Raw genomic sequence first — 19,022 nt, forward strand, 5'->3', positions numbered from 1 at the left:
AACTTCCTTGTGCAGTGTAACCAACCACCCTGGCCATTCCTTGTGCCCACCATTTCTGGGAACCTCCTCTTCCCTGGCCCCATATATTTTTTAAAAGGTGCCAGAAATACTGCCTTTATAGGGCACTCCCTCACTATTATTACCTTGCTCCTTCTGATGCCCATGCTCTTGAAATCAAGTGCTTATGCTTGGGTGAGAAGAAACATCATGATGGGAAGATGTCTGAGGATTTAGACCTCTTGAGTTTGAGATGTCAATTGTACATACAAGTTAAGATGCCAAGTAAAGGGTCTAGGTTTCAAGTTTAATTAGAGAATATATCCATAGTATTATTATAATCTGTAAATTTGTTAAAATAGTGTTCATTAGTGGGATGATAAAGAACACTGTAAATATTTTCACTGTGTTTGAGCCTAGTTAGCACACAAGCATCTTTCCTCATGCTGGAGAACTCTAACTCGATCTTTCCCAAGCTCTACCATGCATTGTAATCACCTGGTTTCTCACTAAAATGCAGATTCTTCTTCTGCAGCTCTGAGGTGGAGGCCAAGATTCTCCATTTCTAACGGGGGATACTGGTGCTGATGCCACTGGTGCTCAGCCCAGACTTGGAGCAGCACGGCTCTCACAACAGTCCGCTTCCTGGCTTCCAGTCCTCTGCCGGCTCCTGTTGCCTACTGACTGGCGTTCCAGCTTCTGAATAAAGGGATTCGTCATGGGCTTATTTTTTGAGGCAGTCTCGTTAGCTTCTTTTCTCGTCACTTTTCAACCCAGCTCTGCAATGATACTGAACTACTTCCAGTTTCCCGAACAGACCTTGTCGTTGCACCCTTTGTTCTCCATGTTCCTTCACCGTGATTATTCTTTCTCTTTCTTCATGGCTTATGCCTGCTGCCCCCTTGCCACATTATCTTGTAACATCTTCAGACTGGGTGTTAGGCTCCTATTTTGCTTACAAGGGATCCTCAGCTACTTCTGTTCCACATGGTATTCAAATGATTAATTTACTGACTGGATCCTTTTTGAGGCAGAACAAACTTGTACACACTGCTGCTTAGAAAATACTTCAGTTGAAGTGATTCATCTCATGAAGTATATTTAATAATAACGATTTTTCACCAGTGATTTTAGACTGTTTCTTATACCCATAAATAGTAACTCCTGTGTAAAAATGGCTTAGCAATGTGTTGGCCATGGGCTCTGCTATCCCAGCCCTGCCTTTACCAACAGTAACAGCCTGGGCCAGCTGCTTACCTTCTAGACCTTATCTGTAAAATAAAAGTTGTAACATTGTTGCTTTGTGGCTGCCTTGTACCAATATTGTGAAAATTCAGATGTAGGTATTTAAAAAGTATTTAACAAAGACATAGTAAGTACTCAGTATTGTTAAATATATTATTAGGACAGAAGAATGAATACCAATTCCTAAAGACTTAAGGCTTCATTGGTTGATGAGAACGGGGCATAGAACCATTATGTTAATATTTAGTGCATAATAAATTCTCAAATTGAGTGTACTTATAAGCTACCTGGGTGCCTTTTTATAATATGGATTCCACAGACATAGTAGGTCTGAGATAACTGTTCAGGAATCTGTTTTTAATTAATGTTGTAGTTGATTCTGGACTGTTCATGGTCACACTTCTAAAAACCATAGTCTTTTCATAAGAGCATTGAATTTAGGTCCCCTGTACTCTCTGAGAGAAGACATGGGATGAGAATTTAGTAAGAGAAAATCAAGTTGAACTAGGAATAAATAATCTAAAGGTGGGGATAAAGTTTTTGTTTGTTTGTTTGTTTGTTTGTTTTTTGGGTAAGAAGTGCAAGATTCAGATGTGTAATGACTCATTATTTTCTTACCTTTACCTTAGGATGTCTAAACAAGGACGAACCATCATTTTCTCTATTCATCAGCCTCGTTTTTCTATCTTCAAGTTGTTTGATAGTCTCACCTTGTTGGCCTCAGGGAGACTAATGTTCCATGGGCCTGCTCAGGAAGCTTTGGAGTACTTTGCATCAGCTGGTATGGTTGTCTTTTCATGCAGTGAGATCCTTCATTAACAGGATCCTGAAAGACAGCAGAGGAGGTGGGTGGGAGTGCTGATTGAGCTTCGCACAGACATGTTACGGGTTCTATCCCTCCAGAACACTCTTGGTCATTTCGGTGCTAGAAGTTGTCTTCATTTTGCACCACTGGCTTGTTATTTAGGACTCTTTCTTGTCCTGTTTGAGTATGCGCACATACTCTGTGTGTGGTGTGTACACAGGACTGTTTCTACTGGGCCTATATCCATTCTACACCCCAGTTCTGGTGCCATTTTCCTAATAGTTTAATAAATATATTGGTCTTATAATCAGTTATTAGTCTAATTGAACATTTTTGGAAAGACCTAGTACCCCAAATCATTTGTCTTCTTGGCCATATAACAGATACGGCTGTATTATTATTTTTTCTGTTGAATGGGATGTTGGTCTGCCTTGATGTTGAGGGTTCATTGGAAATGCTGCTTAATTTTCTACTTTAGTCTGCAGACTAAATTGCAGACTAGATTGCAGATTTAGTCTTTGAGTGGATATGAGTGACTTACCAGTCAACAGAATGGCTACTCCTGAGTCTGACTTCAATGAGCTAACATTTCTGACAGTTCTAGGCTGCTTAATTCTATTTCAGATGGAAAAGTATAATTTTTTTATGGCTTATGCAGTCTGCTTTATTATAGAGGTACGTGGATATCTTTATAGATAATGCTCCATGATCCCAAATATAGTTTAAAATATTTTCTAGCTATTTTTGATATTTTTATTGATTTTTTTTAGAGAGAGAAACATCGATTTGTTGTTCCATTTATTTATGCATTCATTGGTTGATTCTTTTTTTTATAAGAGTTTACTTATTTATTTTTAGAGAGAAGGGAAGGGAGGGAGAGAGAATAGCATGGATGTGCAAGAGAAACATTAGTTGGTTGCCACTCACATGCTTCCAAGAGGAGCTGATCTGCAACCCAGCCATGTGCTCTTGACTGTGAACCAGTGACCTTTCTATTCACAGTCTGGTGCTTAATCCACTGACTCACACCAGCCACGGCTCATTGGTTGATTTTTGTACATGTCCTGATGCCCTGACTGAGGTTTGAATACAACCTTTGGGTGTAGGGATGAAGCTCTAACCAACTGAGCTACCCGGCCAGGGCACCAGCTCTCTTTGAAAATTTGTTTTTGTTTAATATTGTTTAATATCTATCATTTAACATACCTGGGTTGGTGGAGTCTAGGGGAGATGAATCTAAGAGTCAAACTACAGGCCAAGTTGAATTCAGATGACCAGGTGAAAGTGAAGGTAAAGCGTTCAGGTGTGCTGTGTTCATCACTTCCTCCTGATAATGCTGCTCTGGTGATTTGTTCTGTATTGGAATTAGAACAGCATAAGAGATGATAATGTGGACCTTAATTAGTAGATGGAAGAATAATCATTATTAAAGTGGATACTGGTATTCTGGCAGTTTGTAGGTGAAACCACGGAACAGAACACACCCTGGGCTGGCTTTGACAGTTACCTTGCTTTGAGGAGTTTTAATCCTACCTACAGCTTTTTTTTTCCAACAGTTTTTTTCTTGGACTGATATTTCTTTTTTTAATACATGCTAATGAACACAAAATCATATTGATAGTTGTTTCAGGTCTCCTGAATTATGTTGGGTAAAGCTTTCTGAGAGTTCAAAGTTGATTTGGAGTATGATTTTTGTCAAGAGACAGGATTGTTGACATATTATGTGATTAAATATATAAAAAGAAAGAGTGGGTTACTGAGGGGAGAAGAGAGAAGGAAGAGAAGAAGTCATTAGATTCTGTCTCTCTTAGCCTCACCTCCCTCATCCCCTGAAGTAAGTCTTTATTTTCTAAGACCATTATGTTTGTGTACCTGATTTGCCTTCTTTTGAAGGTCACCACTGTGAGCCCTATAATAACCCTGCAGACTTCTTCCTCGATGTCATTAATGAAGACTCCTCTGCTGTGGTGTTAAACAGAGAGGACAAAGATGGTGAAGGTATGTGCATCTGTCAAGAGTCACAGATTATTGCCTAATTGAATTGCCTGAGGTTGAGCAATGTGGTAGCTCATTAAAATATGGCTTTGTGAATTTATATAACAAATGCTGCCCTCTGATACCAGTTGTCTTAGCTTGTTTGGGTTGCTCTAACAAAAATACCACAGACTAGGTGACTTAACAACAAATATTTATATCTGTTGAGGCCTTGCTTCCTGGTTTGTAGGTGGTCCACCATCTTTGCCTTGCTGCCTCATCACGTGATAGAAGTGGGGAATAAGGGCACTAATCTCATTCACAAGGGCTCCACCCTTGTGACCTAATCACTCCTCAAAGGCCCCACTTTCAAATACCTTCACATTGGGAATTGGGTTTCAGTATATGAATTTTAGGGGGAGACATATAGTCTATAGCATCAGTCAACCCAAATTTTGTTATCCATGAGTGCTGTATTTTTTATTTAATTTATAAATGATCATTTATATGATAGTGTCAGTTCTAAGGGGAGTTTCCATTAAAAAATATGTTCATGGTTTATGTAGTGTTTTGAAATAACAAACTTAGCAATCTATGCACTTGTATGTAGTAGAAAGCAAGGATGAGGCTTTTCTATTAAAAATTACAACTTCCTTTGGTAAATTTATTTTAAAAGAACCAGGGTAAAAATATTATAGTTAGGGAAAAATCAGTGAGTTTGCAGTATTCACACAGGTATGGAAGTAGTCAGGCCAATTGAGTATTTTTTTTTCTAATGTGTAAAGAAATTACAGATCTAATAATTTTTATATTCAAGTTAGAATTAAATGTTAGGGAAGAATCTAAGAAAGTTCTAGAAAATGGCTAAGTCAGCTATTTTATTAGTATTTCCCTCTGTCCACTTTTATTCCAAAGCCAAGGAGACTGAAGAACCTTCCAAGAAGGATAAGCCACTCACAGAAAAATTAGCTAAGTTTTATGTCAACTCTGCCTTCTTCAGAAAAACAACAGTTGAATTAGATCAACTCATAGAGGTTCAGAAAAAGAAGAACAGCGTGGCTGTCGGGGACATCACCTACGCCACCTCCTTCTGTCATCAAGTCAGATGGGTCTCCAAGCGTTCATTCAAAAACTTGCTGGGTAATCCTCAGGCCTCCATAGCTCAGGTAACCTGACAGATTCGTGTACTTATGCTGTGCAGTACTCATGTGAGAACATTAGATTCTGATATAATCTATTTTAGGATTATGGTTATCTCCTACTCACCCTTCCATTTATTTATCCCCATTCTATCTGGAATATAGAAACAGTCAATAGAACAAACAAAACACAGTTAAGATACCATAGACAGGAAAAAATTTTAAGTGTTTATTGGAATACCTAATTAAATATTTTTATTGATTTAGGCAAACTGTAATAGATCACTTTTGTACACAAATGTTTTTTTCAAAAATAGTGAAGTAAAGCAATTTTTAAATAACATTTGTGGTTTTCTGGTAGCTATACATGTTCATTTCCTGACTTAGTCAACAAGTCCCTGCTGACTATGTACTATATTGGGGAGCTTGCACACAGCAGTGAACAAAATGGATAAAAACAAATTCCCTGCTCTTCTGGAACAAATTTTCTTATGAGGAAAGATGGCTGTTAAATTCCTACAGAAATAAAATGTTTACTGTGGCAGAAGGAGAAATGGGCTCTGGAGGTACTTTGAGCAGGGAAGCAGAGAAAGGGAGAGAAAAAGAAGGAAAAGAGATGGAAAAGTGGGAGAGAGGGAAAGGGGTTGCTTTGCATTTTAAATCAGGTGGTCAGGGAAGCCTTCCCCTGAATGTCAGTGAATGCACTTGAGCATGGAAGGGGCCGCTGCTGTCTGAGGAAAGAGCCTGTGTACAAAGGCTGTTCTTATCACTGACCTTCTGCATTTAGGGGGTTCTGATCTGGGAGAGCACCAGGCACCTCAATCAATTTGCAAGGAACACAAAGGTAATGAACAAACTTGACTTGTGTTAAATGAGGCTGTTGCTCAGATTACATTTCTCTTAAGATGAAATCATGTGCTTTCCCTCTTTGGGCTGGTGCTATTGAGTTGTTGACTATTACTCCTTTATGGTTTTTCTGTTATTCTCAAGCCCACTCATACAAAACCCACTCCTGCACCTGGTATTTTCAATTTGTTTGTCCATCATTTCTAAGAAAACAAATTTAGATAGTTATTTTTGTTAATTTTATTACCAGTCTTTGAATTTCTGTTGACTACTAAAAGATGATCCATAGGTGGCTCTAATGAACCATTACTAACATCTTATTATGTGTAACATAATTTTCATACTTCAGTAGTGTTGCCTTCTAAGTGTTAATACTGAGAGCCTAGATGCTTCCTAAGATTTATTGCTAATTGCTTTAAATAATTTTGGTAACTGTAATTTGACATTTCTGTCAGAACATGAGCACTTTTGGGTACCATCTATCAAGGGTAAGTTTTCATTTTTTTTAGAGTGGATTTGATGTCATTTGGAAATAAGTCTGATCAATCAGGTCATCCTGGTTGCCCACTGGTCACCAATGAGACAGTGTAATGGACTTCATTCTGTGGTATGATTTATGCATCATATCTTTGGACTTAGAAAAAATACTTCAATTTTTCTTGCCTCTAAAAGTGGTTTATAAGTGTCATGTCTAAGTCACATATATTGTAGTTTTGGGCAAGGTGTGATTAGAGTGTGGAACTATTTCTAATACACCACGATTCTGTACCTTTCGGTGCTAGGCTTCCTTCAGTGTCAAACCCCAGGCCCAGACCTCCAGGTGGCATGTTCAGCCTACTTGTCTTCTCAGGGACCTCAATTCCACTGAAGGAATTACAGCAATGTTCAGAGCCCTGGCAGTCTCACAGAATAAGGATAGAACTTTGCAGAACTTTGCATCTCTATGAGCATCTGCTTAGGGGACTCAGTTCTTGTTCAGACTTGTGAATACTGGAATATGAGCTTAGGTGAGGGGTAGGCAAACCTTTTTTGTAAAGGGACAGATAGTGAATATTTTAGGCTTCGGAGGCCATGTGGTCTTTGTGTTGTGTAGTCAATTGCCATTTTAGGGAGAAAACAGCCATAATAATACATAAATGAATGATCACGTCTGTTCTCCAGTTAAACAATTAATAGACAATGAAATCTGAATTTCATATAAATTTCTTTTCTTTTTAAATTTTTTAAAAAATCATGTTTATTCTATTACAGTTTTCAATTTTTCCTCCTTTGCCCTCCTCCACCCACTGCACCCCACGCCCCTCTCCCACAGTCAATTCCCACTGTGTTGTCCATGTCCATGGGTCATTCATACATGTTCTTTATCTAGTCCCTTCCCCTTCTTTCCACCATTGTCCTCCTCCCCTATCCCTTCTGTTCAGTTTCAGTCTGCTCTGTGTTTCCATGCCTGTGGTTTATTTTGTTCATTAGTTTATTTTGTTGAATAGATTCCACTTATAGGTGAGATCATATGGTATTTGTCTTTCACCAACTGGCTTATTTCACTTAGCATAACATTCTCCAGTTCCATCCATGTTGTTGTAAAAGGTAGGAGTTCCTTCTTTTCCTTTTTAAAAAAATGCAGATTGATGTTATTTATTTATTTTTAAAATGCAAAATCCATTATAAAATATTTAAAAAATTAAATCCATTATAAAGTCTCAGCAATTAAAACAACATGACACCAGCACAGAAATAATCAAGTATATCAATGAATTATTACAAGCATTCTAGAGACAAATGTATATATCTGTCTAACAATGTAATATATGATTAACTTCATATTTCAAATCAATGGGTAAAATAAGGCTTACTCAACAGATAAAGTGCATGGATCACTATTAGTTGAAATAAAACAAATACAGAGACCTACTTCACACATACAGAACATATCCAGGTGAGTTAAAAATCAATATGTAAAATCTAAGGAGTTTTAGGAGAAAATACAAAATACTATTTTTCTTACCCTGAAGTAAAATATTCAAATCCAGAGGCTATAAGGTAAAATATTGACAATATGGCTGTTTTAAACAGTTAAGACATACAGTAATATACATATAAAAAAGTTAAAGGACAAGTAATAGAATAGGAAAGTATTTGCAACACATCTAAAAAAGGGTTAATAGTTTTTGCTTTTTTTTTTAAAAGGAAAAAGTTCTGTAAACATTTAGTCAAAAAATGGATAAAGAATACCAAAAAATCATTTAAAGCTTTTGAAAAATAATAGAAATAGGCAAGAAATATACAAAAACAGGTTTAGTTTCAACAAATGATAAAGTAACACTTAACGCATCTTTGTCACAATCAGATTAATAAGTATTAACAGTACTGGTCATATCAAGTATTGGTGACTGTGAAAGGAACAGGATATTCTTAGACGTTTTTTCTTCATCTTCTTAAAGCAGTCCCTTTAGCATGTTTTGCAATGCTGGTTTAGTGAATGTGTATTCTCTTAGCCTTCTTTAGTCTGGGAAACTCCTCCTTTCACCTTCCATTTTAATTGAGAGCCTTGCTGGGTAGAGCATTCTTGGTTGCAAGCCTTTGCTTTTCACGACTTGGGATATTTCTTGCCATTCCCTTCTGGCCTGTAGTATTTCTGCTGAGAAGTCAGCTGCTAGCTGTACCGGGGCTCCCTTATATGTTACTACCTGTTTCTCCCTTGCTTCCTTTAGGATTCTTTGTTTGTCTTTGATATTTGCCATTTTATTTATGATATGACTTGGAGTGCACCTCATTGGGTTCCTCTTGAATGGGATCCTCTGTGTTTCTAGGAGTAGTGTAACTTTTTCTCTCCTCCAATTAGGGAAGTGTTCCATCATTACTTTTTCAAATAGTTTCTCTATCTCTTGCTCCTCTTCTTCTCCTTTAGTATCCCTATTATATGGTTATTATTATGTTTCAGATTGTCCTGCATTTCCCTAAATGCCTCTTCATTCTTTTCAGTAATTCTCTTTGACTTCACTGAGCTTCCTTAGAAGCATTGTTTGGAACTCAGTATCTGATAGTTTCCTTACCTCTATTTCCTTTAGTTCTTTTTCTGGGGATTCCTCCTTTCCCTTCAATTGGGGGGTGCTTCTTTTCCTTCCCCTTATTTGTGAGACTCTTTGTTGCTTCTGCTTCTTAAATTGGTCTGTCTTGATTTCCTGACTTTGTGATGTGAACTTCTATGGTAGGAGACGGCGGTTTTGTTTTGTTTTGTTTTGTTTTTTCCTTTCTAGATCTGCCTCTGATGATGTCAGATGCTGACCCTGTCTGATCTTAGGCAGTCTGTTTGAGACTTCCAGATATCTACTGTCTGTGGCTCTCTCCTTCAGCTGTCAATCTAGTCACTCTGCATTCAGCAGGCTGGCTTAGACAAGATAGGGTGGGGCAGAGTCCTTCCTGGGGGCGGGGTTATTAGGTCCTCTCACATTGTGTCTCTCAGGGGAGTGGTGTTCCTGAGCAAGATGGCTGTTGCCATAGGGGGAGGAGTCAGCACCAGGATCCTACTGGCTACTCTCTCCATTCTCTCCCCAAACCCTTCATCTCCAGTCTCTCTCATCAAGGGTCTGTAGACCACTCTGTGCCCCGTTTAGTCAGGGATTTACTAACTGTGACTGCTGCTCTGTACTCAGTGGTTGGGATTGCACACCACTGGGCCAGGGCTGAGTCCCTCCTGGGGGCGGGGCTGTTGTACCCTCTCACACTGTTGCTGCTCAGGGGAATGGGCTGCCTGTGCAAGATGGCTGCTGCCATCTCGGGGAGGAGTCAGCACTGGGATCCCACCAGCTACTCTCTCAGTTCTCCCCAAAGCCTCCATCCCCAATCTCTCCTCAGGCATCTCTAGCCCACTCTGCCTCTGCCTTTGCCAGAGACCAGGGTAAGTGGCTGCAAATGAAAATTTATGTATTCTCTTTTTAAATGGCTCTTTGCATCTCTAGCCTCCTATCTCTGGCAGAGAGGAACCATGCTACTTTTTGCAGCTGGCTGTTATCTGTGTATACTTTTTGGGTTCTGGTGCTGTAGGCTGGAGATCCCTGCTTATGGATTAGACATTGCTCTTCTTAGGGGGATCCAAGTGGCCCTTTCAATATCCTCTGGTGCTGCTTCCCATGGGCACCCTGCCCACCTTCTCAAGTCTCTACCACACTCCTTACCAGTTAGGTTGCGCTAAAGTTGATTCTTCTGTCTGTCTAGGACTATAAGCATCCTCTCTCGCTATTGTTCAGTTGTTTGTTCCAGGTGATTTCTCCACAATTTAGTTGTAACTCCAGATTGGTCCTGGGAGGAGGTCAGTGTGACTTCCACTCACTCCTCTGCCATCTTGATTCTGAAATTTGAATTGCATATAAATTTCAAATAATCTGTTAGTATTCGAACAGCACATAAATTGCTCTCTCTTTTCAACCATTAAAAAATGGTAAATACTGTTCTTATGTTGTGGACTGAACAGAAATAGGTGACAGGCCCTATTTGGCCCATGGTTCATAGCTTACTGGCGTGGCGTTTTTAAACTTGACTGTATGTCATTTGTTTCTCTAAAGGTTTGAACATGTATCTACTAAAATACTTTATGGTGGCTTCTGGCCAAGATGGAGTCATAGGTAGATATTTTTCATTTGCACTACCAAAAGAAGGATAACAAACCATTTAAAAAGAAAAAGAACCAGAACTGCCAGAAAATCAAACTGTATGGAAGTCCGACAACCACAGAGTTAAAGAGAAAATATTCCTCCAGACTGGTAGTGGGGGCAGAGATGGAGGCAGAGAGATCATGCAACAAGGTGGCCATTGGCAGACCATGGTGGGTGATCCCACATTTGTGTGCAGATAAGCTGGAAAGAACAACAGGAGCAAGACGGACCACACAACCTAGGGTTCCAGCTGGGAAAAGAAAGCTTCTAACCCTCTGGCTATAAAAACCTGTGGGGAATGCGGCAGCAGGAGAAACTCCGAGCCTCACAGGAAAGTCTGTTGGAGAGGCCCACGGAGTTCAAAAATGTACACAAACCCACCCACCAGGGAATCAGCACGGCAAGTGCTCAATTTGCTGTGGGTAGCAGGGGAAGTGACTGAAAGCTGGCAGAGAGCTGAGAAAACAGCACTATTCCCTCTCTAACCCCAGCCTCAGATACAGTGCCACAGGGCAGTCAAGTGGGTTGCCCCACCCTGGCAAATACCTAAGGCTCTGCCCCTTCTAATGTAACAGGCACACTGAGACAAAGAAATATGGCCCAAATGAAATAACAGGTCAAAACTCCAGAAAAAGAACTAAGTGACAAGGAAATAGCCAACCTATAAGATGCAGAGTTTAAAACACTGATAATTAGGATGCTCACAGAAATGGTTGAGTATGGCCTCAAAATAAAGGAAGAAGTGAAGGCTATGCAAAGTAAATTAAAGGAAAATACACAGGGAAGCAACAGTGAAGGGAAGGAAACAGGGACTCAGATCAATAATTTGAAGCAGAACAAAGAGATAAACATTCAACTGGAACAGAATGAAGAAACAAGAATTCAAAAAAAATGAGGATAGGCTTAGGAACCCCTGGGACAACTTTAAATCTTCCCAAATCTAAATCACAGGAGTGCTAGAAGGAGAAGAGGAAAAGCAAGAAATTGAAAACTTACTTCAAAAAATAATGAAGGAAACCTTCCCCAATCTGGTGAAGGAAGTATACATGCAAGTCCGGGAAACTCAGAGAGTCCCAAAGAAGTTGGACCCAAGGAGGAACACACCAAGGCACATCATAATTAAATTACTCAAGATTAAAGATAGGGAGAAAAACAGCAAGCAAAAAGAAGAGAGTTACTTACAAAGGAATTCTCATAAGACTATCAGCTGATTTCTCAAAAGAAACCTTACAGGCAAGAAGGGACTGGAAAGAAGTATTCAAAGTCATGACAAGCAAGGACCTACATCCAAGATTAGTCTATCCAGCAAAGCTATCATTTAGAATGGAAGGGCAACTATAGTGCTTCCCAGATAAGGTAAAACTATAGGAGTTCATCATCACTAAACCCTTATTATATGAAATGTTAAAGGGCCTTATCTAAGAAAAAGAAGATCATAACTATGAACAGTAAAATGACAACAAACTCACAACTATCAACAACTGAACGTAAAAAAACAAAAACAAAGCAAAAACCAAAACAAACTAAGCAACCAACTAGAACAGGAACAGAATCAGAGAAATTTGGAGGCTTATCAGTTGGGAGGGGGAAATGGGAGAATGGGGGAAAAAGCACAGGGAATAAGAAGCATTAATTGGTAGGTACAAAATATTAAGGGGGAGGTTAAGAACAGTATAGGAAATGGAGAAGCCAAAGAACTTATATGTGTGACCCATGGACATGAACTAAGGTGTGGGGGGAATGCTGGTTGGAGGAGCGAGCATGGTGGAGAGGGAGAGGGGAGGAAGAAAACGGGACAACTATAAGAGCATAGTCAATAAAATATATTTTAAAAAAATGTTTTATGGCTTCCTGATAAATCTTGTATCTGTAGTCTTATAGCTGTGCTAGGTTTGAACTAATCATTTATTTGAATCAGACTTTGCTTCTAATAGTGCATTTAACAAAAGTTTATATTTGGAAGATTTTAGATTGAATAGATTGTATGTGTAAGAAGATTTAATTTTCATTTAATGTGCTAAATGTTTTTGATTAAATCAATTGGGAAAAAACATTATCTCTTGGCGATTCATTGTTTCTATTAGCATATTAAACATTTGACAATGGATTAATTTCTGTAGTGATGGCCATAAACATCCCTCAAAACTCACCTTGAGAAATGTTGGTAAACACATTGGAACAAAGATGCAGTAACGCACTAGGGAATTTTTTACTTTTTCCTTTCTGTTCAGAACAGAAGCCAGATACAGATTGCATCTCCTGTAGTGTTTGTCTGCTTGTTTTTAATACAAGAAAGAATGACGTAAATGCATCTTGTAAAAACATAACAATGTTGCAGGATTAACTATTTTATCTATGTTTGAGAGCTGACTTTGGAAATACTTTTAGAATTTTGAAACCTTTAGGAAACATCCTAATGATAATACTGATAATTTGTTGGTATATCAAATTTGAGTGCAAAATAAACAAAGCATTGGTAGTGTCCAATTTTTTTTAACTTTAACTTTGAAGATTCCAAGGTACATGGTGGGATAGCTAATTTTTTTACTACTGTTTCTTATATTTTTATATTTAAATGCAATTTAAAAGTCCAATAAGTAGAATTTCCTTAAATAAATTATATCATAATACAATCCTTAACCCTTCACTTATAAAAGTATCCTTAAGAGACATTAATCAATCTTAAAAACAAAGTGATGTACCCCTACTTCCTTACCATGCAACATTCCAGTAGTAGTATAAATTTTATGTGTGCTTTAAAAATCGTATTTATTTTTCATGCTAAGAATATTTTTAATATTCTGTTATTGCTTGAACCTCCTGAGATACTGTACAACTAGGCATGTCCACTAGTACAAAGGTTGAGAATTCAGGTCAGGGCTCTTAGCCACTTGACTTTATTTTACTCCCCCAGTGGCTTTGCTAGACTCCTGTGCTGTTCTCCACTGTGTATAGCGTTCCCAGGCCCAGCAGCCCGAACAGGACCCTGAGCTGGCAGTGCCTGGGAAGCCCTGGGAGGGGTCTCAGCTTTTCCAGGAGCCTACTTCATCCTCCTTCAGCTTCCCCAACACACAGATCAATGAATTTTTATTTTAATTTAGAGGGCAGTCTGCTAGCGTTCACTGTTTTATATTTTCCCGGGGACTTTGGCCAAGTCATTTAAAGTATCTATCTCAATGGAGTGATTTGCCTATTGTAACAATAAATGGTGTATAAAGTTTTTTACCTTTAATTTAAACTCTTGTTTTGCTTGTCTTTCTCTTTTTGAAAAGATAATTGTAACAGTCATCCTGGGACTGGTTATAGGTGCCATTTTCTATGATCTAAAAAGTGATCCTGCAGGAATACAGAATAGGTAAGTACATTTAGATCTTGGCTTTGAAAAAGTACTGTTACTTTTTTCAAAGTTATGAAAATATATGAAAAATATGAATTTCAGGCAAGTGTAGGACAAACTAAATAGTACAAGTCAGTGAATTGAAGGCTGAATAGGAGTTAATTTTCATATATATGAAAATTATATGTTCTGTGTATTTTACCACTGTATATATATTTTATATATATGTTTCATATATAATATGAATTATATAAAATATAACATAAATATAAAAAATAAAAAATATATTTTATATATATATATTTTACCACTATATATATATATTTTACCACTATATATATATATATATATGTATATATATATATATATATATATATATATATAGTGGTACATAAAGTTTACCCTCCTATCCAGTTTTAGGCGTGCAGTTCAGTGGCATTAATTATGATCACATTGTTGTGCAACCATCACCACCAGCATAAACTCCAGAATATTTTTTAAATTTCCAAATTGAGCCTTTGTACCCATTGAACAATAACTCCATATCACCATTATACTTTCTATCTCTGAATTTCACTACTGTAGGTACCTCATATAAATAGATCATACATTATTTGTCCTTGGGGACTGGCATATCCCCCTTAGCATAATATCTTCATGGTTCATCCATGTTGTAGCATGTGTCAGAATTTCATCCTTTTAAAGATTTAATAATATTCCATCGTGTGGATACACCACATTTTATTTATCCATTTATTTGTTCATGGACACTTGAATTGTTTCACCTTTGGCTGTAATGAATAATGCTGCTATGAACATGCTTGTACAAGTATATACCTGTTTAAGTCTCTGCTTTAAATTCTTTTAGATGGATACCCAGAAGTGGAGTTACTGATCATTTGGTAATTCTGTTAATTTTTTTGAGGCGCTTCCATCCCATTTTCCTACAACAGCTGCACCATTTTGTGTTTCTACCAGCAGTGTACAAACGTTCAGTATCTCCCGAGCCAGGGCAACACTTACTGTTTTGCTTTATAGCAGCCACCCTAACTGGTGTGAATTGGTATCTCATGTGGTTTTGATCTGCAGTGTGATTGGTGATGCTGAACATCTTTTAACGTGGTTATTGGCCTTTTATGTCACTTCTTTGAGAAATGTCTATTTCTGTTCTTTGCCTATTTTTAATTGTTTTTTTTTTATTATTGAGCTGTAAGAGTTCTTTGTATATTCTGAATATTATCAGATACAGATGTACAGATATTTTCTGCCATTCTGTGGGTTGTCTTTTCACTCTGCTGGTTGTGTTCTATGATACACATAGTCCAGTTTATCTAATTTTTCTGTTGTTGCCTGTGATTTACAGTTGCTTTCCTTTCTATTTTTTGATTTGTTTGACATGAGGAGGTATATGGGACTTAGTTTTTTCTAACTGTAACATGGAGCATGACCTTGAAAAAAATTAGAATACATTAAACTCTCCCTGGCCGGGTAGCTCCGTGTTTTAGAGCATCATTCCAGTGTATTGGTATCAATACCAAGGCTGCACTTTTGATCTCCAGTCAGGGCACATGCAAGAATCAACCAATGAATGCATAAATAAATGGAACAACAAACTGATGTTTCTCTCTCGCTTTCTTTTCCCCTTCCTCTGTCTTTCTCTAAAATCAATCAAAAGAAAAAAATAAAAATAAACAAATGAATATATTAAATTCTTTAACAAAGTATTTAGTAGTATAAAATAAATTCTTATCATTTAAAAGGCATTTCAATGTCTACTAGTTTTGAATCATTGTAAACATTATTGAACTTTTAGATGTAAGAAAACAAAATGAGCTAAGTATTGCCTGGCTGTTTTTCATTTATTCATTATTGTTTCAACATTAGCTTTAAAATTTTTTATTTCTTTCTTTTTTAAACATTTACTTTTAATACAGCCTGTTGTCTAATTAATTGATTATTATTTTGGTGTTAAAAACAATTAGTGTCTATAGACTCTATTTGGGGTTATACACTTGGGTTTAAATTTTTTAAAATGCTCTCTTAATTTTGTGTCATTTAAATAATGTATCACTTCATCTCTTTTACTTTCCACTCACACCCTCAATGTCAATTAAATTGTGTGGTTGTGCAGGAAGAGCAACACTGTTTTGGGGATGCTGGCGTGCTTTCATAAACTTTACAGTTCTATCAAAGTGCAGATGAGTTGAGTACTTTCTTTTTAGACCTTATTTTATGGAGAGGGAAGCGTTAATAGTCTTCCTTTTGTTATGTGGACACAAGTTAATTTCTCTTTTAGAAGAGTGATTTGCTTTCTTTTTGAGCACATAGGGAACCATGTCGGGCAGCGGGTTGTCAAGGACAAACAAAGGTTCTTCCCATGACTGTGAGATGAATGTATATAATAAGGTTCTGACAGAGGCTTCCCTCTACTCTCTCATTTGGCCTCTTCATGTCTTAGTTCCTTCTTTACTTAACTTTGACAACTGGCTAATAGAGGTTTCTAACCTTTGCAGGTTTTGACTATTTCTCTGTTCATGGATTAGGATGGTACTTGTGTTTTCATTAGTTAAAATTAAAGGTGGTGGCATTTTTATGACTTTTGTAATCATTACCTTAGCTGCCATAACAACCGCAGACTGGATGGCTTAAACCATAGGTCCCAACCTTCTTGGCACCAGGGACCAGCTTTGTGGAAGACAATTTTTCCACAGACGGTGGGTGAGGGCATTGTTTTGGGATGATTCAAGCACAGGACAGGCAAGCTCACCTCCTGCTCTGCGGCCCCCGTCCTAACAGGCCCGGACTGGTACCAGTCTGTGGCCCAGAGGTTGGTGACTCTGCCTTAAACAACACATATTTATTTCTTACAATTCAGAAGGTGGGGGGCTCTGGCTTTCTGCTTCCCGCTGAGTCCTCACGTGGCACAGACAGAGCCCTGAAGTCTCTCCTTTTTCTCCTGAGGACACCGATCCCATCAGGAGGGCTCCACCCCCATGACCTCATCTAAACTTAACTACCTTCCAAAGATGCCGCCTCTAAATAGCTTCACATTGAGGGATAGGGCTTCAACATAGGGATTTGGGGGAGACAGATCAATCCGTGGCAACCCAGGACTGTGAATTTCAAACTGCACCATATGGAGTCCACTGGGGAGACGCTGGGGTAGGGAGAGTCCTGAGGGGGGCTCGTGCTTCCCTTCCTCACTGTCTTATCCAGAACACCTGTTCAAGGTCCTAAGCTATCATTTGAGGAAAGAGTTTTGCAGGTAGAAGATTGATCTCAGAATGTTGAATTGATTGCGGTGCTCCTGTTCTCTTCTCTCATCGCAGAGCTGGGGTGCTCTTCTTCCTGACGACCAACCAGTGCTTCAGCAGTGTATCATCCGTGGAGCTCTTCGTGGTTGAGAAGAAGCTCTTTATGTGAGCATGTCTCTGTTCCAGGAAGAGGGCTGTCCAGTGTCAATCGGTCACGTACACAGCCGGGCCACAGATTGGTTCCTGGGGAGTGAGGGTCCATTGAGAACAAGCAGCCAGGGGCCGGGAGGGGAATCGTGAGCATAAGGGGCCTGTGACCAAGGGAAAAGGAGTTTCAAGATTAGGGCGTAACCTTGAATGCAAACGGTACAGCGAATGCAAGCAGTAGCGGCTGAAAATGAGCTTTAGTTGTAGCAACTAAGGAGTCACGATGACCTTCACAAGGAAAGCTTGAGGGGCTTGGTAGAGAGAAAGAACTGGATTAAACACTCAGTTGAATGTGAGGACGTAAAGTTGACGAAGACTGTAGGCCAAGCTTATCGCTCAATGGAAGGGAGAATGGAAAAGGCCAGGAGGAAGCCTGAAAGAAAGTGTGGGCTGGGTTGGTTCCTGTGTTCTTCAAAGTTGGAAGAGCTTTGCCCCTATTTACGTGCTTGAGGAAAGGAATCAGTAGAGAGGCAAAGAATGCAGATATTGGTGGAGGAGTCTGGAATCACAGGAGGAGGATGTCGGGAAGAGGAGGGATCTGGGACTTCACTGGGGAGAAATCAGGATTTGATAGCTGCCACAGATTACCGCTGGGGACGTGATCATTGAAGGAAGACACGCCGTGTTTTTTTCCCACCATGGGAAAGGAAGAAGTGAAAAGGGTTTAGTGATCCTGGGCTGCACTGGGGGTTATTGGGAATAACACCACCTTCTTCATAATTATAAGTGGGAGAAAGCAAAGCCCCCCTGACCACTGAGATCAGCTACGGAGGTGCCACCTTTCAAGGAAACCCAGTGTCGGAAGGGAGGCAGGAGATAGAGAACGTGTTCACCTGGAGTGGGGGTTGCGAGGGCGAAGTGGGCGGCCTTAGGAGGGAATTCTGTAAAGTGAGAGGGGTCCTCGCACAGAGCAGGTTGGGAATGATGTGTCAGGGGAGGCGTGCCCCTGAGATGGCGCCTGGTGCTGACTGGGTGAAGGTGGTGGGTTAGGTAACCTGGAGGGTGTGAGAAGCTGTAGGTGTTCGACCCCTGCGGCAGGAGCTCTACAGAGCAAGTGGCTGAATCACCTGGCCTGTGCCTTCTGAAGCTCATGTGGGATGCGTGGTGTGAATTTTTGTGTTTTAGGCATGAATATATCAGTGGATACTACAGAGTGTCATCTTATTTCTTTGGGAAACTGTTATCTGATTTTCTACCCATGAGGATGTTACCAAGTATTATATTTACTTGTATAATCTACTTCTTGTTGGGTAAGTAGTAAGACAAAAAGTACGTGTCTGTAGAGTTGGGAGTGAGGGGAAGCTAATGTCTTTTTGCAAGAATGTTTTTGGTTCTCAAAACGATAAACGACGCCACAGGATAAGGAAGCATCCATCTATTGTGCACACTCTGAAATAACTATTCTCTGAGTACACTCATGTCAAGACTTTCCCCACCCTAACGTTTATGCCTATTTATAAAATCATATGTTACTCAGTGATGGTGTGTGTCATATACAGACATGGAAAGCATTCATTAAGTAATTGACACTTGGTGGGAGGAGCTTGAGCTGTGATATCTATTACC

The 19,022-nt window shown here is 39.0% G+C and overlaps 1 protein-coding gene across 1 annotated transcript in view; it reads left to right on the top strand.

Annotated features, from left to right (window-relative positions):
• Positions 1 to 19,022, top strand: part of LOC129085364 (broad substrate specificity ATP-binding cassette transporter ABCG2-like) — a 79,138-nt gene that overhangs the window by 45,676 nt on the left and 14,440 nt on the right. The window contains exons 7-12 of the mRNA XM_054591756.1: positions 1,872 to 2,023; positions 3,941 to 4,045; positions 4,937 to 5,187; positions 13,931 to 14,013; positions 17,325 to 17,414; positions 18,582 to 18,706. Coding sequence (XP_054447731.1) covers positions 1,872 to 2,023; positions 3,941 to 4,045; positions 4,937 to 5,187; positions 13,931 to 14,013; positions 17,325 to 17,414; positions 18,582 to 18,706 — 806 coding nt within the window. The remainder of the gene's footprint in view (positions 1 to 1,871; positions 2,024 to 3,940; positions 4,046 to 4,936; positions 5,188 to 13,930; positions 14,014 to 17,324; positions 17,415 to 18,581; positions 18,707 to 19,022) is intronic.

Source organism: Pteronotus mesoamericanus, unplaced genomic scaffold, assembly GCF_021234165.1.
Source record: "Pteronotus mesoamericanus isolate MK-2021 breed Mesoamerican mustached bat unplaced genomic scaffold, CSHL_Meso_final scaffold_232, whole genome shotgun sequence".
Classification (NCBI taxonomy): domain Eukaryota; kingdom Metazoa; phylum Chordata; class Mammalia; order Chiroptera; family Mormoopidae; genus Pteronotus; species Pteronotus mesoamericanus.